We start from the raw sequence: 22,793 nt of genomic DNA, 5'->3' as shown, positions 1-22,793 counted from the left end.
GAAGGCTTGTTTGCCTACCAAGTCAGAGAGCAGGTGGGGGTGGGGGGAGGAGACGAAGCCGGGCCCGCCTCCCTCGAAATGGGATTGGCTCCTTCTCTCCTTGAGTCGTTTACTTTGCATCTTGGTTGGACAGGTCGAGAGAAACCTGTCATTAAAGGTGTTGTCAAAATGATCCCTGTTTGTGTGGGCCGTTCCCTAGGTTTGCGGCTGTAGATTTTCCAAGGGGCGGACTTATTGACTATCGGATCAAGTTCGTGAAGCCAGTCTTGTGCAGACCTTGAAAAATGCCATCGTAAGAGGAGGCGCCAGGGAGCTTAAGCGTAAGCCACACACAGTAGAGAAAATGACGAAAGTTCCTCAGGGGTTCGATTTCAGTTTTTTAAGTGAGGAAGAAGCCAGGAAGATCCTTCAGGTGCTGGAAAGAAATGAGGAACTACAAAGAGCAGAGAAGGAGAGGATCAGGTACAGAACTTCCTTCCTCTTTTCCTGGGCGTGGGTCCAGCAGCAGCCCGGGGTGCGCGGCTCCCCTAGCGCCAGGCGTGCGCGGGGTAGGTAGGAGCTCGCGTGGGGCACCTGTCCAGGGCTGCGCGACGCGGATCAGCGAGCTCCGGGCAGATGCTCCGGGGGCTGAGGGTCGGGCAAAGGAAGTCTGCGCGGCGTTTCTCTCCGAAGGACTCTTGGAATGCCTGGTTGGTGCTCTGCAGACCTGGTATCCCAGACAGACTCGGACGCGAGTCTGGGATCCCGCAGGATGGTGGCGCATTCTTCCGTGTGTTTCCAGTGGGTCCCTCGCGACTGTCCTGCCCGGGCTCGGGACACGTGGGCAGTGCTCTGGCGCGCAGGGTCCGGGCGCTATGTGGGCTGCGTGGCCTCGCTGCGCTGGTACTCAGGTGTCTCTTTGGTGGTCTAGGCACCGGGCCTTTTCAGGCAGGTGAAATAATAGGGCAGGGGTGCTATCAAGAGCGGAATCCTGGCAGCTGCTTCCTCTGATGCGGGTTTGCACCAAACCCCCCAGGGCGGGAGCTCAAGGAACTTGCCAAAGAGAGATTTGTGAGGGTGAACGCGACTTGCACACTCTGGGTTGGCGGCAGTGGGTGGATCTCCTTGTGCGTGATGTTGTAAGGAGGAAGTTTCTACGGAATTTCACTATTGACCTTACAATAAAATGTAGATGAGGGATTTGTTACTAGCAAAAGAAGTGGGTAATTACCTAGGTTGCAAATTAACCAGTTTTTTTTTTTTTTTTTTTTTTTTTTTTTTTTTTTTTCTGCTGGGGGAAGAACAAGATAAATCCTGGAATGAATTGAAAGTACTTCTCTCACCAGACTTGGATTAGACACATCCAAGGCCTTCTCTAGGTAATTGTGGAAGGGAATTCAGGTCATCACTCTCAGGCCACACAATGTGTGGTGTCAGGTGGAATTTTAGAAAGTAGTTTTGTTTGTAATCAACCAACTGGTGATGTGAGTTCTGGATTTTCAATTCTTTCCAGATATCCTCTCCTACTTACAAAAGTCCTTCAAAGGACACACTTCCAAAAGTCCTTCCAGGACACCCTTCAAATTGGGAATCCCTAATCATTGTAGAACTAATTAGAGTATACTGGGCCCAAATCTCTGTCATTATTCTTTTTCCCTAGACATGGCTCTGGAGGAGGAGTGAAATTTGAGGTTTGAGGATATGAATTCATACCGTCATACTCTGCCTTTAGGATTATTATTTTATTTTATTGATTGATTTTGGTACTGGTGATGGAACCCAAGGGTGCTCTACCACAGAATCACATCCCCAGCCCGTTTTATTTTTTTTTATTTTGAGATGTAGTCTTGCTAGATTACCTGAACTCAAAATCCTCCTGCCTCAGCCTCCTGAGTGTCTGGGATTCCAGGTGAGCACCACCAGCCTGACTGTCATACTCTGCCTTTAGAAAAATAGGCTTCATTATTTCCCAAAACAGTATAAAAAGTGTGTCTTCCTGAGAGCAGTGTGTCCACACCCATGTACCTCTATCCACACATATGTTCATACACTGCACACAACCACACTTGGAAGTCTGAGGAACTTCAGAAAGGCAATGGAGTTTGACTTCAACACATACATTCATTCCTGAGGCACTAAGAAACTGTGTTTATTTTAATATGTGTTACTGAAAGTGCTCTTGTTTCTGAAGAGGTGGAGCCTCTTCATTGATGCATTGTATATTTGCAGAAATTGAAAAAATAAGAGGAAGGAAGCTTCCTTTCAGGATGCTATCAACTCGGCTTCTATATTCTTAGAAACAGTGATATAATTCATTTTTAATTTTCATTCAAGGGAATTTTGACCATTTATATTTGACCCAATGCTTTCCTTGTTGTGTTTTCTCTGTAGCAGCTCTAGGTGCCCACTTCAGTTGACTTTTGAGGGAACTGAATTTGCACATAGATAGAAAAGGCCACTGGGCTAGGTATTGGAAGGCTGGAACACATTTTATAATTTCATGATGCTCACATCCTAAATGAGGCATTGACAGAAAAAGCCACATGCTAAGACAAAAATCAACATTGTAACTATTAAACTATTAATAGTTACCTAAACAATTTGATAGATGTCATCATTAAAATACAAAAATAATTTAAGGAAAGAAGATGGTTGGGCCAAGTGCCCAAAACAATGATTTCTAGTACTTTCTTTTTCTCTGTTTAATTCTGGCTCTCCTATCAAATACCCATGTCAGGATGCCAGTCTCCGTGGGATTGTTCTGCTCACCTGCTTCAGGCTGACATGCATGGGTCTTAGTAGCAGATACTGACATGCATAAAGGGCTTGAGGTAACAAGTCAACTTGGCTGTTCTTCTCATTCTCTTGATATGTATGATCATCATATTTTCCAAATAAAAGATTAGGACACATGACTTACAATTCATGAGTGTGATTTCAGAGACAGTTCAACAGCCCTGTCTGAGAGACCCTGGGGGCCATTTTACTCTATTGTGCAACAGCTTCGAGATCTCTTGGCTAGGACAATAAGGAAACAAATGGGAAGTTTGGAAAGTTAGCAAGATGGGGGATATCTGATGAACTTAGTTGTACCTGTGATAGACTTGAGGTATCTATAAGACAACTAAGAAGAAACACTTCATAATTAGAATATAGGACTGGAAAGTCATGGAGGTCCAGAGATATTCAGAGATTGATACTAAAGCCATGAGAGAAGTTGAGTTCCCCTGCAGGAGACAGCAACCCCTGTCCACCCCCACAGAAATTCACCTGAATACACAGAACTTTCCCCTGGTCTCTCATCTGTGCCATATGGTTCTGGGTCCAGCTTCCTGGGAAAGTATCTGCATTAAATATGATAGTAACATAAAAAGTTGATTCAAATTTTTAAGAAAACCACCAAGATTCAAGTTGATAAATAGGCAAAAATAGAAATAAATCATCCACAGTATAAGATAACCAAATGGTAAACAAAACAGATGGGGAAATGCTCACTCCCATGGTAATAAATGAAAGTAATCTTGAGATACTATATTTCCACTATTAAAATGACAGAAAAAACTATTGGTGAGGGTTGTAGTAAAATTGATAGACTCTGCATGTTATTAGAGACCTAAGTTCACTACAGGCTTTATAGTGAGCAATATGACAAAATTTATGAAGATATGTCTTGCCCTTAACTCAGTTGTCCAATTTTTGAATATTTCTCAGTGGGAAACAGAAGTAGAGAAGATGGATGCATCAACACTTATTAAGTGCTGCTTTTTGTGTAAAAATAGTAATTATTGTGCCACTAGTAATAGCTCACATGTATTGGGCCCATACTGTATATTGATCATTGTACTAAACATGTTATACAGATTTAATTCATCCTCCCAATAATCTTTTTAGGTACCCTCTTTATAAATTCCACTTTGCAGAGAAGGAAACAACCTGCAAACGTTATATATCTTGTCTAAATTAAGCAATGGGTCCAGAATTCATTTCAGGTCTATCTCAAAATTATTTTATCTATCAGCATTGAGTAATGTTCATAAGCATTCCTTGGGGTAAATATTATTAATGAGTTTTTATAGAAGGGAAACATATTTAGCAAGGTTAAGGAACTTGTCCAGGGCCACAGTTCACAAATGGCAAAGCTAAAATTTGAACTGAAATCTGTATGGCTCTAAAATTTGCATTGTTTTTACTCTGTGTGTGTCTGCATGCCCAAGCATGCATATAGAAGTGTATATATACATAAATGTTTATATATAAACACATACACATACATATATTGTGTGTATAATATATGTTCTGTATAATCTGAAAAGCATCTTAACTTTTTACAAATCATTGAAAACTACTACTGTGCATTTTTCACTGGGCCTCAGGAATTGAACTCTGAAACAGAAAGTACCAAAAAATTATCACCTCATCAGCTCACAAAATAGATACAAGTAAATCAAGACTGGTTACTTTTCCCATTGCAGAAAACTTGTAAAGTATCAATTGTTACAGTGCTTGGTATAATCAAGTTGAAAAACAGCATGTCTAGATTTAGACTGTCTTTCCTCAAAGGTAAGATTACAGCCCAGGATGGTTTTCCAGAATTTATTTGTTTCTGATTGATTTACACTAATGTCCTTGAGCTGTGGAACAGTTCTGAAGGGGACTGTATTTACCCATGTTGTAAAGTGGTTAGTAGCTAATGAAAGTTGCAATATCCTGCAGAGATTAAACACTAGATATGTACGTTTCCTGTCTCTTCTAGGCTTCTCTCCCAGCCAGTGAAATGTGCCTCTAAGAAAGTTTCAAGAGACATTGGACACCAATTTATTGGGCATCTTTTATTTGCCATACATTGTTTTGGCCCTGAGAATACAGCAGAGAATAGAGCCAGATTCTGCCCTAACTGGCCTCAGTCTATGAAAGTTTTTCATTGGTAGTAGGACCTGTGAGATAAAGTGTCCGTACACATATAGAAGATAGGAAAGGCAGCAGAATACAACAGACACTAGTATGGCAATATGTAAAACAGTGGATGTGTAACTGCTGTGATTCTGCAATCTGTATATGGGGTAAAAATGGGAGTTCATAACCCATTTGAATCAAATGTATGAAATATGATATGTCAAGAACTATGTAATGTTTTGAACAACCAACAATAAAAATGTAAAAAAAAAATAACTTCCATTAATCAGCCCTATGGCCAGGAAAAGTAACCATGAGGACAATGCCTGGAAGTCATAGGTGTGCCTGAAAGACTTGGGTATTCTGAAACAAGGTATCTGATTAATATCATGTATGTTTCCAACAACATCCAACTAATTCATTCATTTAAACTGAGTGGAGAGTTTTCTTGCATATGTAATCTCTTGCCTAGTTACTCCTGTGGATTGTTCTCTGTGAGCAATACACATGGAACTCCTATAATAAGATATCCCAAGCTAGGTACAGTGGTGCACGCCTGTAATCCCAGCAGCTCTGGAGGATGAGACAGGAGGATTGCAAGTTCAAAGCCAGCTTCAGAACTCAGTGAGACCCTGTTTGTAAATAAAATACAAAATAGGGCTGGGGATGTGGCTCAGTGGTTGAGTGCCCCTGAGTTCAATCCCCAGTGTCCCTCTCCCAAAAAAGATAGCCCATACTTCAAGGTTGGGGAGTAGAGTCCTTTTTAGACTTTATTACTCCCTTAACTATTAAAGTCTTTTACATCTGTTTATTTTTATCCTCATCTTAAGCCATCTAAAACAGGAATTTTTATATTCTTTTTCAAAAGCTGACAATAACAATAATAAAGACTAACATTTGTTGAGCTCTTACTCTATGCTAAGTTCTCCCTGTGCATTATCTAATTTAATTCTCACAACAACTGAATGAATTAAGGTGTAGTCTAATCTCCATTCTACAGAGGATGCAAAGACAGCTCAGTATCTTATTTGAGATAACACCAGCGATCTAGGAAGTGTCTGATTTGGGAACACATCTGGATGTGACCGCTGTGTAGGACTGCCTCCTATCGTACAAAAAAGTTGAAGTGACTTTCTTTGCAATGCCCATCTAGCTTATAACAAAACCATAACTGGAATCTTTTTACTTTAAAACTCTTGCTGTTCCCACTGACCATGAAAATAGAGAACACACAATTCTAGGCACTCATATGCCCAACCTAAAGTCAGAGATATTATTATTAAGAAAAATGGCACAATAGATATTAAGGGACAATTTATAGTGTCTGCCTATACAGGGAAAATTTACTTTTTAAAAAGCATATATGCATTTTTAAAGGATATACTCCAAACTGTCAAAATGGTTATCACCTGGGAATATTTCATGAAACTCAAACACTTTTATTTCTTACAGTTTTCATGTGTTATTTTAAAAAGTAACGATAACTTGTATTTTTTAAAAGTAACTTTATTTGCAGAAAACATAACCATTTATATTGAAAATCAGATTGAATCTTTTGTTGTTGTTGTTGTTATTGTATTTTTTACACCTTTATTTAATTAATTGATTTTTATGTGGTGCTGAGGATCAAAGAACCCAGTGCCTCACACGTGCTAGACAAGTGCTCTACCACTGAACTACAACCACTGCCCCTACTTGTTTCTTTTGATAATAAGAAAATGCAGAATGTTTGATTATTTTTTGCCTCCATAAATGTCTCTTTAAATAATTTATTTTAAAATGTTTAAATGTTTTTTTGCCTGTGTTCTTTTCTTAATAATGTTAATGTGTAGATGAGTAAATTGTTGCTTGATTTCTTGTGGTCAAGGACTATCTCAGGAGGAGAGCCTCATACACTTAGTAGGTTCTCAGGACCTAGTGAGAGGGCACTGACTTACTGCTGTGCAGGAAATGCAAAGTAAGGGAAAGAAAGATCTGGGGAAATCTTGTGAAGGACAAAAGAAGGTCAGCTTGAGGTTAGAAAATATTTTCCTTCTTCATTAGCACACATGGTCTTAAAACAGAGAACCATGTGAAGGTCAAAGGAAGGTCAGGTTAAGGTTAGAAAGAAATGTTCTCCTTCCCTATTAGCGGTCATGGTCTTAAAACCAAGCAGGAGGCCAAGAGCACACATGTGGGTGAATTGTCTTCTCCGTCTTTATGCAGGTCTGTTCTGCAGATAGTTATTTCACAGGCTGTGAAGTTCAAGAGCCTAGGCTCACCTCTCTCTCCCTCTCAGGAGTGTTTCCTTATTGACATTGTGAATGGCCCTATTAAAAGGCTGTACTTGAAACATTAATTTGGCACACCATAGTAGCCAACTTCCTCATACCACCGTGTGTTAGCTTTCTAATGATAAAAAAAAGAAATGGAGGGCTACAATGACCAAAGCCCCCATCTCCAACAACACATTGTGAGGTTTTATATTGCTATCAAGTTTGCCTTGTTTTCAGCTTTTAAAAACAAAGCATTTAACAGCAGTTGAAGGTAGAAGAGATGTAGGGGAGATAGTAAAGGGGAGTGAGTAACCTACTCTGGCAAACACTCTTTTGTTCTGAATCACTATGGTTTGATTTTTTAAAGATATTATTACAGGTTCAAACATTGAGTATATGACCTTTTGAGACTGACCTCTTTAACTCAGTAAAATACCTTTGGGATTCACACCAGTTGTTATATGTATCAATAATTCATTCCTTTGTATAGCTTATCATTCCATTGTATGGATGTCCATTCATCCCAAGAAGAACATTTGTATTGTTTCCTGTTTTGGATATTGAATAGGGCTGCCACAGACATCTGTGTACAGATGTTTTTGTTTGTTTATTTGTTTTAGTTTTGCTTTTTGCAGTGTTTTTTGTTTTGTTTTGTTTTTCAGTGCTGGGGATCAAACCCAGAGCCTCATAAATGATAGGCAAGCAGTGTAACACTGACCTACATCCCAGGCCTGTGTACAGGTTCCTGTGCAAACATAAGTTTTTTTTTTTGTTTTTTTTTTTTTTTAGTTTTCGGCGGACACAACATCTTTGTTTGTATGTGGTGCTGAGGATCGAACCCGGACCGCACGCATGCCAGGCGAGCGCGCTACCGCTTGAGCCATATCCCCAGCCCCAAACATAAGTTTTTGTTAGAGTGGAATTGTCAGATTTTTTTTTTAAACCCCAATACTGGAGATTGAACCCAGTGCCTTGCATGTAGTAGGCAAGTGCTCTGCCACTGAGCTACATCCCCATTCCCTTTTAAATTTGTTTTGTTTTAAGACAGGGTCTTGCTAAGTTGCCCGGTCTGGTCTCAAACCTGTGATCCTTCTATCTCAATTTCCCAAGTAGTTGGGGTTACAGGTGTGTGTATCACCATGTTTGGCCATAGTCTTGAATTCATAAGAAACTGCCAAAATGTTTTTCCCAATGGTTGTAACATTTTGCATTTCTACCAGCAGTATACAAGAGTTCCAATTTCGTCTTAGTTGTTTATGCTACTATAATAAAATGCCTCAGAATGGATGATTTATAGATAACAGAAATTTATTGCTCACAGTTCTGGAGCCTGGGAAGTCCAACATCAAGGTACTGGCATATTTGGTGTTGAGTAAGGGACCATTCCTCACAGATGTGTCTTTTTTTTTTCTTTTTTAAGAGAGAGTGTGTGTGTGTGAGAGAGAGAGAGAGGGAGAGAGAGAATTTTTTAATATTTATTTTTTAGCTTTCGGCGGACACAACATCTTTGTTTATATGTGGTGCTGAGGATCGAACCCGGGCCACACGCATGCCAGGTGAGTGCGCTACCGCTTGAGCCACATCCTCAGCCCACACAGATGTGTCTTGTATGTGTCTTCACTTGATAGAGGGGATAAAAGACCACCTCTCAAGCCTCTTTTACAAGGAAATTAATCCCATTCATGAAGGTAGATCCCTCTTGCCCTAATCACTTTCCAAAGGCCAGACTCTTGATACTGTCACCTTAAGGGTTAGGTTTCAGCATATGAATTTGGAGAGGACACACAGAGAGATTCTTCAATCCTGGCAGTGTTTGTTATTGTCAATATTTTTATTTTATACATTCTAATAAGTCTGTAGTGTTATCAAGTTTTAATTTGCATTTCCTTGGTGACTAATGATGGTAAATGTATTTTCATGTGCTTATTTGCTTTCATAATTTTTTGTTGTTGTTGAAGTGTCTGTTCACATATTGTTTACATATTTTTTTTAGCTTGGTTATTTTCTTACTGTTGAATTTCAAGAGTTCTTTATATATTCTGCTCTAATTCCTTTGTGGAATGTTCAAACATTTTCTTGTCTCGCAGTATTATTGCAGAACAAAAGATTTTCATTTTGATGAAATTCAATAAATAAATTTTTCCTGTTATGAATCATGCTTAAGCCCAGATTACAAATATTTTCTCCTATGATTTAAAAAATATATATAGTTTAATGTAATAATTTTTATGTAAAGTTTGAGGTTGACTGAGATTTGTTTTATTTTTGCCTATGGATGCACAATTATCCCAACACCATTTGCTGAAAAGACTGCTTTCACTGAATTGTCTTTGTATCTTTATAAAATTTTTAAATTTAATTTTATGATTGTTCCTTGCTAGTACCTAGAGGCACAGTGGATTCATGTATTGTTCTTGTGTATCCTACCACTTAACTGAACTTATCAATTCTAGGATATCCTCTTATTTCTTCGTTTTCTTTTCTTTCTTTCTTTTTTTTTTTGTAGAGTTTTTGAATGATTTTCTATGTAGCCAATCATGTCATCTGCATGATTATTTCTGCCTTTCTAATAGGTATGTCTTTTAAAATTTCTTTTCCTTGCCTAATTCTGGCTAGGACTAATCCTTGTTCCTGAGTCTTTCATTATTAAGTTTGATATTAGCAATAAGTTTTTTGTAGCTGCTTTGTATCAGATTCTGTTTCTTGTTTCTGAGAGTTATTATCAAATTCTTTTTCCTGCATCAATTAACATGGTCATGTGGCTTTTCTCCTTTAGATAGTTGATACAGTGGTTTATGGTAAACAATTTTAAAATAGCAAACCAGCCTTACTGTTATGAATTATACTGTATTATCTCAAATATGTATATATGGCTATATGTGTATATATGTAAATATATATATACTTACACATATATATTTATATTTTATACACATATATATTTATATACATATATACTTATACACACACACACACACACACACACACACACACACACATAGGCATGCTGGTGTCCTAAGTTCCAGTACTTCAGAATGTGACCTTATTTGAGGAAAAGGTGTTTACAATGGTAGTTAAGTTAAAATGAGATTGTTAGGCCAGGCATGGTGGTGCATGTGGTGCATGTCTATAATCCCAGCAACTTGGGAGGCTAACACAGGAGGAATGCAAGTTCAAAGCCAGACTAAGCAACTTAGCAAGGCCCTAAACAACTTGAGAAACCTGTCTCAAAATAAAAAATAAAAATGTCTGAGAATATGGTTCAGTGGTTAAATGTGCCTGGGTTTGGTCCCTGGTACCAAAAAAAAAAAAAAAAAAAGAAAAGAAAAAAACATGAGATTTTTAGGGTGGGCTCTATTCTAATATAACCCATGTTCTTATACTAAGGACATCAGAAACAGAGACAGACAGGCACAATGGAGAATGTCATGTGCAGACTGAGAGACTGGAGTTACACTACCACCAGCCTAGGAAGAATGTCATGTGCAGACTGAGAGACTGGAGTTACACTACAATCAGCCTAAGAACTTCCAGGAGCTAGAGAAAAGCCCTGAAGAGATCTTCCCTAGCATCTTCAGAGGGAGCAGAGCCCTCCAACCCAGTTTCATCTCTAGGCTCCAGAATTTGGGACCACAGATTTCTGTTCACTCATTTACTTTGCTTTATTATGGCACTTTACATAGAACTTTATTACTACAGCTCTAGCAAACAAATACACTTACATTCTCAGCATAAATCCCACTCAGCCATAGTGTACTGTAATAACTTTTTACTCAATTTGCTAATATTTTGTTTAGGATTTTTGCATCTGGGTTCATGAGAAATGCTATACATACGTACTGGGGATTTAATCCAGGATGCTTTGCCATAGAGCTATATCTCCACCCCTTGTTATTTTGAGACAGGACCTCCCTAAGTTGCTGAGGATGATTTGGAACTTGGAATCCTCCTGCCTCAGCCTCCTAAGTTGTGGGGATTACAAGTGTGCACCACCACACCCAGCTAATTTATTTTGTTCATAATACTTTTGTCTGGTTTTCGTGTCAGGTTAATTCTAACCTAGTTAAGTGAATTAGAAAGTGTACTCTGGTCTTTTCTGAGGAAAACTGTGTATTTTTCTTCCTCAGACATTTGGTAAAATTCACACAGAAACAATTTAGAACTGGAAGTTTCCTTTTTTGAAAGGTTCTCAATGATACATTCAACTTATTTGATACACATAGGGCTAGTCAGGCTATTTCATCCTAGGATGAGTTTGATAGTTTTTGGTTTCTGAGAAATGCATCTATCTTATCTAAGTTGTTAAATATATGTTGTTATAGTGAGTTTCTGCTATATTGTGTATAGTTGAGTCATTTTTTAGTCATTCTGACAATTTCTATCTTTATCTTGGTGTTTATTTAGATCATTTACATTTAATGAAATTATTAGTACATTTGGGTTCAAGTCTACCATTTTATTTGGTTTTTTATTTGTTCCCTTTTTCATTCTGCTGTTCTTCCTCTCCTGTCTTGTTTTCAGTTACTTTAATCATTTTAAAGTGTTCTTTTAAAATTTATTTATTGTAATTTTTATAATATATCTTTGTGCGATATTTTGGTGGTTGCTCTAGGGATATATTACATAACTTTTCACAAAATCACTGTTTAATGTTTTCTAGTAAAATTTAGGAACTTAACACTACATATGTGTTTTCACTTCCTAATTTATGTTGTAATTATTTTATGTATTAGAACTAGATACATTGGAAATCCAAGAAATGATATTACAATTTTTGCTTTTAACCTTCAAATAAAGAACTCAAAAGCAAGACAGACTATTATATAATTCTCTATCTATGGGTTTCTCATCTGGGGAGTCAACCAACCTAGTCAATATATATATATTTGGATCAGAAACACACTCACACACACACACACACACACACACACACACACACATATATATATATATATGTGTGTGTATATAAATTAAATAATAAATAAAATAAATTTAATTAAATATAAATATTTAATATTTTTGAAGTGGTAGGGATTGAACCCAGGGCTTCATACTTAGTAAGTGCTCTACCACTGAGCTACATACACTCCCAACTCATATAACAAAAATGTTTGAGAAAAAGCTTGTATTTGTACTGAACATGTACAAACTTTTTTCTTGTCACTATTCCCTAAATAATATGTTGTAACAACCATTTACTTAGCATTTACATTGTGTTATTAAGTATTATAAATAATCTAGAGACCATTTAAAGTAAATGGGAGAATATGTAGGCTATATGCAATTACTATACCATTTTATTTTCTTTGTTTATTTTTATGTGGTGCTGAGGATGGAACCCACTGCCTTACACGTGCTAGGCAAGCGCTCTATCACTGAGCTACAGCCCCAGCCCTACTATGCCATTTATATAAAGACTTTTGCTACTAACGGATTTTAGTATTCGCAGGAGTCCAGGAACCAATCCCCCACCATCCCAAGGGACACTGTATTTAGGTTTAATATTTATATGGCTCCTTCTTCATTGCAAATGTTCTAAGTTTCCTTCTGATAAAACTTCCCTTCCACTTGAAGAACTTCCTTTAGCAGTTCCTTTACGGCAGTCCTCCAGCGGGAGGACAGAAAGAAAAAAAGCAAAGGATGTTAGCCACATCCTCTTGGGACCAGACACAGCTCCCCTCATCAGAAGGCCCGCCTCCCTTCCCTCAGAGTTTCCAACGCATGAGCCCCTGCTGTCAGGAGACCCCTTTCTTGCTCCCCAAGCCTGAATGAGGAACTTGCTCTGCTCCATTCACGCCAATGCCCTCTTCTGCCCTCAGTCCAGAACAGGATACAATAGAAGAGGAAAAACAAAAATGGGAAATTCTCAGTGGCCCAGGGGTAGTTTGTATTCTTTTGAAATTTGCATATTGCTATCTACTTCAAGCCCCTCTTTTTTTTCAAGTTTTTGCTAGTACCCGTGTTTTATTTTTTTTATTAGTTGTTCAAAACATTACAAAGCTCTTAACATATCATATTTCATACATTTGATTCAAGCGGATTATGAACTCCCATTTTTACCCCATATACAGATTGCAGATTCACATCGGTTACACATCCACTTTTTTACATACTGCCATACTAGTGTATGTTGTATTCGGCTGCCTTTCCTATCTTCTACTGCTTACTGCATTCTGTTCAAGTCTATGGCTCCATTCGCTAGGAAACACCGAGTAGAAAGAACTTACAACACCTCACCCGGAACCTGAACTCTCTCCTCATTTAAGTTTAAAAAAAAAAAAATTTATTGAGATGAAATTCTTATAACATAAAATTATCCACTTTAAAGTGAGCAACTCACTGGCATTTAGTACATTTACAATGTTGTGCAAACACCTCTATCCGGTACCAAACCATTTTCATTACCCCAAAATACAACCCAGTGAATAGTTACTACCCTTTGCCACCTTCCCCCAACTGCTGGCAATCACTAATCTGCTTTCTGACTCTATGGATTTACCTGTTGTGAATGTTTTATATAAATTGTATCTGGTTTCTATTAGCATTCTGTAAGGTTTCTCCATCTTATAGCATAGATCAGTACTTTGCACATCCTTAACCTTTTTAAAAAAATATTTTTGGGGGGTTGTAGATGGATACAATACCTTTATTTATTTATGTATGTATTTATTTATTTATTTATTTTTATGTGGTGTTGAGGATTGAACCCAATGCCTCACACATGTGAGACAAGCGTTTTACCACTGAGCTACAACTTCAGCCCTTCCCTAGCCCTTTTTAAAAATTCATTTTTAATTTTATTTTGAGACAGAGCCTCACTAAGTTGCCCAGACTGGCCTCAAACTTCCATTCCTCTTGCCTCAGTTCCCAAGTCACTGGGATTATAGGCATATGCCACCATGCCCAGAAATATCTTTGCTAATTTTGTAGGAAACTTTTCTTGTGCTTGATTTAAACTCTAATGTTGTGGTTGTAGTTAACTTTTAAACATTTTTCATATTTTTATAAGTCATTCATATTTCTTGACTTATTATTATTCATATATTTGCCTATTTATATATTCAGGTCTGCATCCAGAATGCTTCTAGACACAATTAACAGAACATCTAACTATAGTTTTGACAAATTGGGGGTGAATTTTTTTCTGACATAGTAAGACATCTGGAATTAGGCAGCTGTTAAACTGGTTTAGTGGTTTGAGGATGTCAGGATGGTGTCTTTGCAAACTAAGATGGTTGCTGCTGCTCAGGAAGTCACATGCATTTTCAAGGAAGGAGGATAAGGTGAACCAACTGCATATTCTGGGAATAGACCCAGAAGTGGAAATGTTCATTTTAACATGGAAGTAAAAGCTTTTCCAGATCATCTCCCAGCAGATTTTCCCTTTTATGTCTCATTGACCAATACTGGATCTTATGGCCACCATTAGCTACAAGGAAATTGAGAAATCAAGGAATGAGAATGAAGTGCTGGATTAGGCTTAGCCCAATCATGATCCATTCCCTGTACCAAACAGTTTGCTGCTCATGCACAAGGAAATGGAAAATAGGGGAACTGGGAGCGCATTCTAGAAAGCAACCAACATTGTCTAAGCCTTGGACTGTGTGTGTGTGTGTGTGTGTGTGTGTGTGTGTGTGTGTTCTCTCTTATTGATTTATATATTTCTCTATATACTAAGGAAGATATTTATCTTATAAATTTATTTCCCGATTTCTGGCTTATACTTGATGTCTATCTGAATATAGGAGTTTTTCTTCATTTTTCTGTAGTAAAATATACAATGTTTACAATATTTTTCCTTTTAAGATCGTAGGTTCTCCCTAGCTGCAGCCTAGATAAACATTCGGTTCTATACCAGTGGTATGTCCCTGAATTCCCAGCTACTCAGGAGACTGAGGAAGGAGGATTACTTGATCCCAGGAGTTTGAGGCCAGGCTGGACAACATGATAAGATCTATGTCTCCAAAAATAACATAAGAAAAAAAATTCTCGTTTTTAAAGTCTTTTTAAAAATTTAACTTTTTAATCCATTTCATGTATGTTTTGTCTTTAAAGTAGGATAATTATATAAATTGATTTTTCCCAAACAGCTAGCAAATTGTCCTGGTACCATTGATTTCTGTTGGCTTCTAGGACCCATGATGTATAATAGGTCCCCATTTTTCTGTAGTTTTGCTTTATGGGGTTTCAGTTACCTATGATCAACCACAGTCTGAAACTGTTCAGTGGAAAACTCCAGAAATAAACAATTCATAAGTTTGAAATTGTGCTCTGTTCTGAGCTCCATGATGAAGTCTCCCACTGTCCATCTCCCCTGGGATGTGGCCCATTCCCTGCACTTCCCTCCACTAGTCTCAGTAGCCGGCTCAGCCTTCAGATGGGCTGTGTGGACTAGAGTGCTTGTGTTCAGGGAACCCTTACACAGTGGATCCACGCTGCATCACCTCACTTTAATTTAACTTTTCTCATCACATGGGCATTGCATCACATTATCACCAGAAGAAGGGTGAGGAGAGGACAAGGTGTGTTTTGGGAAAGTGAGCGCATTCACATAACTTTTATAACATTATATTGTCATAATTGTTTTATTTCATTCTTAGCTGTTGTTAATCTCTTTCTGTGCCTAATTTGTAAGTTAAGCTTTATGATAGGTGTGTATGTATAGGAAAAACATAGCATGGATAGGGTTCAGTACTGTCAGTGTCCTCCATGGACTCCGACACTGATGTATTCCTTTTAGGGAAAAGACTATGGAACAAACAAGGATTAACAACAACAAAGGATCAATGAGGCAAAAAGCTTACGGCATCAGCTTTTTTTCTTATTTATTTGATTGCTTTACTGGGGGTTGAACCCAAGGGCACTCTACACTGGACCTATCCCCAGCTCTATTTATTTCTTAATTTGAGATGGTGTTTCTCTAAGTTGCTGAGGCTGGCAACTCCTGGACTCAAGTGGGCTTCCTGCCTCAACCTCTCGGATAGCTGGGATCACAGGTGTGTGCCATTATGCTACACCACAGCATCAGCTTTCATGGAATCAGGAGATTGCAGGGAAGAGGCATTAGTAAAAAGAAGTGTGATTGCCATCTCTGTATTAGTGCACATAGGTAATGGATTATGTTTCAGTTTCCTTCCTCTTCCCCTTTCCTGTGCCAGGTGGCAAACCCAACTAAGGGTAGACCATTCATGAAGTCTGCATCAAGTGACCTGATTGTCTTTTAGAGTTGGTTCTTTGGCTAAGCAAAGCAATGCTCTAGCAGAGTGGTGTGATATGATATATAAAAAAGTAGATTCTCTCCCTCCTCGAAGCAGGTCATGGAAACTCCAATCCAGCTCCCCTCCCTACTCCCTTCCTTCGAACTGTTGACTATAAAAGAAATTCTGATGATGTACCTTCAACTTCAGAAGGGTCCTGACCCACACCCACAAGGAAAAAATGCAAAAGAATCTAAACAGACAGGCCTTGCTGTGTTTTCCCACCCAGCCCACTAACATTAGATCATACTTGTTTTGTCCAATCACATTTCAGCACGTCCGTCCATGCTTTGATAAAAAAAAAAAAAAAAAAAAAAAAGACAGGGCTCAGAAAGCCTTGGACCTCTGAACAAATGGAAGCTCCTGGAGGGCGGTGCACCTGGAGAGGGCATAAAAGTGCTGTGCCCTTTCCCACTTGCCTCGACCTGTGCCTCTCTTCATCTGCATCCTTTGTCCTTTATAATAAACCAGTAAACGTAAGTAAATGTTTCTCAGAGTTCTGTGAGCCACCCAAGTCAATAATCAAACCTGAGGAGGGGTTGTGAGAACCGTGGCTTATAGCCAGCTGGTCAGGAGCACAGGTTAAAAAAAAAAAATAACCTGGTGCTTACAACTGGCATCTAAAAGCTGGGGCCGGTAGTATTGGGGACTGAACCCTCAGTCTGTGGATCTGAAGCTCTCTCCAGGTAGATAGGGCAGAACTGAAACAAAGTAGAAAACATGGGCTAGTGTCCACTGCAGAACTGCCTTCCTGCTCACTGGTGGGGAGAGGTGCCCACACAATTTGTGATCACAGAAGTGTTCAGTGTGGATTGCTGTAATATAAGAGCAGAGTAAAAGCATCTTGTCTTTCCAACACAGATAGTATAAGTTCCTAAGGTATAACAAAATTAATTTACATATATATGTATATATATGCACATATGCATACACACACATATATATTTAGTTGTAGATGGAACACAATATTTTTATTTTATTTATTTATTTTTATGTGGTGCTGAGGATCAAACCCAGTGCCTCATGCGTGCTAAGCAAATGCACTACCACTGAGCCACAACCTTGGCCCCAAAATTAATTTACTTTTTAAAACAACTAAAACATAAGGTAAGCCATTATTAGGATGACTAGACTAGCAAGCAAACATTGAAAACTACACATGTTGTAAGTTTAATGTTTCCCGCTCACAGGGACGCTGGGAAAGCTCTCCAGGAGCTCATTCTCTGCTACCAGCCCACGTCCTACCAACCAGGAAAACAAACTGCTCTGTGCTGAAAACAGAATGTAGGGGGGTGAATTGGCTACAAGGTGACAAAAAGGAGCAGAGAAAACAATCAGGGCACACTGAGGCAAACAAGAGATTGGGGGAAGGCAGGAGGCAGAGGTAAGGAAGTCTTGATTTGTTGCTGACCAGTTTTAAACTATGCAGTCTAACAATCAGCTTGCCAAATTCCTGAATATTTAAATATCTGTCCTCCTAAGCTAGTACAAGCCAGCTCTAGCACAACTCTCCTTGGAGGGACAAAGGGAGCAGGTGGTGTTATCTAAGCCCTCGGGCTACTGTCCCCCAAGAGAAACCAGAAGCATGGCAGGTATGACTAGAGATTTGGAGATGTAGGAGAGACAGTCATTTCCAGAAGTTCTGCAAGAGCTTTAGGGAGGAGAAAAAAAATACCCACCTTCCTCTTCTTGTTCTCTAATCTCATGCCAGTTCTGGCGGAACCCAGTTGAAAGTAGATGGACAGGTTGTTGAGAACCTGGGAAATGCAGCTTACAGGGGTCATCTTCTGGCAGCACAGAGCAAAGTAGGGGAAGAACAGTCACTTGTCCTCCTCTTTCCTCTTCCATCTCTTGTTCTCTTGGGTCAACCTTTATATTTATTTATTTACTTAGGTATCAGGGTGTTAAAGGGTGCTTAACCCAAGGGTGCTTAACAACTGAGCCAATTCCCCAGCCACCCCCTACACACACACTTTTATTTTTTATTTTGAGACAGGGTCTCGAGAAGTTGCTGAGGCCAGCTTTGAACTGGCAGTCCTCCTGCCTCAGCCTCCCAAGCCTCTGGGATTACAGACATGCACCACCTTGTCCAGCTTCTTCTATCATCCTTTAGACTCTGCATTTTCTCACTGCCCATTTATGTATTGCTTCTTTGCCTGAAAATTCTCAGGAATTCCTCTTTCTGTTGTCCTATATTAGTGCTCTGACCCCTTTTGCTCCTTTACACTTTCTTTCTCTTGCTTCTGCACTTTGGGAGTTGCCCTATTCTCCCTTGTGTCTCTCTGTTGCTGCATCTCTCTGCCTTGCAACTTTCTCAGTTTTCTTACCGGAAAGGGATGTGATCAGGCTTTCTCATGCATGTGGGAGTCAAGGTCTTTGAGTGGAGAAGAAGAAAGTCTCATTTAGTGTTGAGGGGGCCTTGTGGAAAGGTTATGCCTATACTTAAACTGGAATATGAAGAATTTGGGGAACCAAGACACCTCTAAGGACCAGCTACTCACTTGCTCATCTCTCCCAGCCCACACTGTCCTCCTCCCAGCATGCCTTTGATTCCTTTACATGCTACATTCTTTACCTGGTCCAGATCCTGATGGTGATGGCCATCCTGATGCATCTCTGGCCAGCCTGGGGATGGGCTGCCCTAGGACCAAATATCCAATCTGTAACATCTCCTGGAGAAAGCTTAGTGCTTTCTGTGCAGGGACTACAGTCTGTTCAGTTTCACTACAGTGATGTAATGCTGGTGTGGCATATTGCCGAGATACCTCTACCAGTGGGAGTTGTGCAGTTGCTTTCTCTGTACTTGCTTTGCTTCTCCTCTCTGCGTACCCACCTGTGCACAAAAGCTAATGCACATCTGAAGCATCTACCCAGCATCTCTGATGAAAGATCTCAGGCCACAGGCTGTGCTTAGACAGATATTCCCAACCTTGACTGAAATTACAACCATCTGGGGAACTCTCAAAACAGCCAGTGCCAAGCTGGTGTAGTGGTACACGCCTGTAATTTCCAGCAATTGAAGAGATTGACGCAGGAGGATCCCAAGTTTGGGGTCAGCCTGGATAACTTAGTGAGACCCTCAGCAACTTAACAAGACCAAAATTAGAAGTTAAAAAAAGCATTGGGGATGTAGCTCAGTGGTAAACACCCCCGGAGTTCAATCCCTAGTACCAAAAAGTATTTATTTAAATAAAATTACCAATGCCAGTCTCCCTGCTCCAGGATACCCCAAGCCATTTTAGCTTAATTGCTCTGTGACCAGAGTGGTATGGTATTGATTTTTAAAGCTCCACAGATGATGTCATGTGCACTAAGGATCCCACCCTGGCTGCCTGGGCACTTGGGTTGTGGACCCCACTTGTTCCATTTTTTTCAACAATCCACTCTTTTGCATGAATTGAGGCACAGCTGATCTTTCAAGAAAGCTTGTGATTTGGGAGGGGAAAAACCTTGGGTCCTAGCAAAGCACAATCAAGAGGATTATGTTTGACAAATGTAATGAACCTTGTTTCCAGTACTTTCCCATTTTTAAATTACTTGGCAGGATCAAAGAACCTCCTGTTCCTGGAGCTGTTTAGTCTGGCAACTGGAAGAATCACTTTTTACTTTTGTTGTTTTTGTTTTATTTTTCTGCCCACTGAGTGTGGGTTACTATCAACACAAATGCTGTAATGGCCACAAGCTGATTAGAACCTGGTCATATGAACTGTCTTCCTTGATCCCACTATAGTCAGAATTTCTTCACATTGGCTGTTGAGTGGGTTTGTTCAATGTGTATTTTTAAAATTGCTATCATGTTCATTCTCTTCTTTTCTCCGAGATGCCATTAAGGCATATAAAAATAACTTTGGGGATTGTGCATGTCTGAGGGTAGTTCTAACGTGCTGACCGAGATATAGCATTTGCCCTTGAGCTTGTCCTTTGAAGCTCCCTTTGGGATCACCAGAGGCTGAGTAGGAGCTCTGCTTGCTGAAAGTTGTCCTGTAATACTGGTTATAGGTAGTTTATTCCTCAATGTAGAAAAAAACTAGTAGAGAGGATTCTGGCAATGGCTTCTCGGTCTCACAGGAAACTATGTAAGGAAATGCAGGGCCTCCCCTCCATTCTCTGGTCCGCTTCCAGGTACCTCTTCCTCCTTAATGACATCAGTTCCCCCTATCCTCAGTAATCTCCCTTCTCAGCCTCCAAAACTCATTCTTACTTATAGGTCACAGTATAGCTCTGGCTCCAGAGAAGGCAACAGAAAAGGCCAATAAATTAGGTCATGTCTATCCACAGCTGTTTAATTGCTTTGCCACTGCCATCCAGGCAAAAGTCTTTAAAGGGTTTATGAGTAACATATTTGCTCCAGGGTAGCTGTCTCCACCTTCAAAGCCACACCAGACCCCACCCTCATCCAGTTCCACCAAGCTCTGATTCTAGCTTCCTCCCCAGCTACCATTCCACTTCCCCAACCTGTCAACTTTTAACTCTGTTCTGGGCCTCTCAGAGCCTTGAGGAGTGTTCACAGGAACAAAACAACACCTAAGTGTAAAATTTTTTTTGGTGTGTGTCTAAAAATTAGCTCACAATTATGTAAATGCCACAATTTCCAAACCGTGTTCTAACACAACAGTGATGGTTTGTGGTTTGAGTGGTACAGACAAAAAACGCTTTTCTGTTCACAGCTTACCTGAGCTCCATCTGTGAGGCCATGCAGGCACTCACCGGGGCAGCTCACTAAAGATGGCAGATCTTACATCTCCTGGCTTAGGGTCATTCCAGGAGGGAAGCCAGGTCCAGGATCCTTCTTCAGCTTGGGTATGACTTTCTTCCTGGGAGGCAGGTAGTCATCAGGAGTTTTTGACTGTAGGTCAGCCAGCCATCAAAATTAAGTGTTGGGAATAACATTGCAATTTTACCTCCTTCTCTTGGAGTTGCCAGGTATGAGCCAGTCCTCCATCTGGAGCACTGGAAGCTATTACTGCTACAGATCCTTCTTCTCAGTGCCTCACAACATCAGGGGACAGAGGTCGGGTACCTCTGTGTTCCTCTCTATAATAAGAACACCAAGGGATAGACTTTTTCTGGATCATGATTCAGTAACACCTCTCTGTTCATCAGCACTAATTTAACAGATATTTTTGAGCTCTTACTATGTATGTAGTAGCAGAGACACAAAATATTCTCTACAGTTTTTCCATGTCATTTAACCCCATGCTGGGGGAGATGATGCCTGAACTGAGTCTCAGGGGAGACAAGGTGTGAATGAAGGTGAGAAGGGCACACCTCACCTTGTATGGTGAGGAGCACTAGGTAAGGCACAAAGTTGTGAAAAATGTGGTTACAGGCAGGCTCCGTTCACAGTGGATAGCACTAGGGTCACATGGACAGGCAATGAGAGGCAATGGCATGAGCAAAGGGGAGAAAAGTTAGGCGATGAAGGTATGTGGATCGTGCCCAGGACCCAGGGCTTGACAAAGCTGGGGGAGAGAAGGAGCCATTGAAATATTTAGAGCAACAGAGAAACAGAGTCAATTTTTCTTCTTAGGCGGGTGTCTCTGAGTGAAGTCTGGTTTAGAGGAGGGTTGTGGATAGGGGCTTAATGTGTCCCCTAAAGGTCATATATTGGAAATATCCCCCCGTGCAATAGTGTTGGAAGGTGGAATCTAGTAAGATATTTAGGCCATGAAGGCTCTGCCCCCATGCCTGTGTGAATGTCGTTACTCCAGGGGTAGGTTAGCTATCATGACAGTGGACTTGGTATATGAGCAAGTCTGCACCCCCATCCCTTGACTGCTGCTTGCTCTCTTGTATTCTCCTGCCCTTCTGCTTTTGCCATGGATGTCACAGCATGAAGCCTTTACCAGATGCCAACGCAATGCTCTTAGACTTCCCAGCTTCCAAAGCCATGAGAAAAAACAGGTTTTTTCTTTATAAATTACCCAATCTGTGATGTTCTGTTATAGCAAGACAAAATGGACTAAAGTGGGGATCTTGACTAGGAATAAAGAAGTAGGTGAGAGATTCAAGAAATATTTGGAAAGTCAGATTAGCAGGATTTAGTGACTGATAGCTATAGGAAGAGGGAGAAAGGATACTTTGTAGGAACTCAGGTTTCTGGCTTCAGAAGCTGGTGAATCTAAATGGATTACTCTTGAGTCCAGTGTGAGGTATAATATCTGAATATTAAAGGATTCTAATTCCTCTATCATCTTTAATGTATTTAGGGACATTATTTCTTAATGTGGATTATTTCTTGGCAACTGAAGTCAGGTTTTAGGCCTGTAACCAAGAATGGGGGTGAGGGGGAAAAGTGGGCAGATTTCAAAGTAGAACTCTGGCAAGCTTCTTGGAACTGTTCCTCAGCTCCAGATGGCCTGGTGAAGGACTTCTGGGGGAGAAACTGAAAGCAGCCACCTGACCGTAG

General features: G+C 39.9%; 1 protein-coding gene across 2 annotated transcripts in view; it reads left to right on the top strand.

The window, feature by feature from the left end:
* Positions 1-343: 343 nt before the first annotated feature.
* Positions 344-22,793, top strand: part of Exph5 (exophilin 5) — a 73,612-nt gene continuing 51,162 nt past the window's right edge. For both annotated transcript variants that reach the window (XM_077797743.1, XM_026399050.2), the window contains exon 1: positions 344-462. In XM_077797743.1, the coding sequence (XP_077653869.1) occupies positions 344-462 (119 nt within the window). The remainder of the gene's footprint in view (positions 463-22,793) is intronic.

The sequence above is a fragment of the Urocitellus parryii genome, chromosome 4, assembly GCF_045843805.1.
Source record: "Urocitellus parryii isolate mUroPar1 chromosome 4, mUroPar1.hap1, whole genome shotgun sequence".
Lineage (NCBI taxonomy): Eukaryota > Metazoa > Chordata > Mammalia > Rodentia > Sciuridae > Urocitellus > Urocitellus parryii.
Note: the sequence above shows the minus strand (reverse complement) of the source record. Positions and strands in the feature narration are given on the sequence as shown.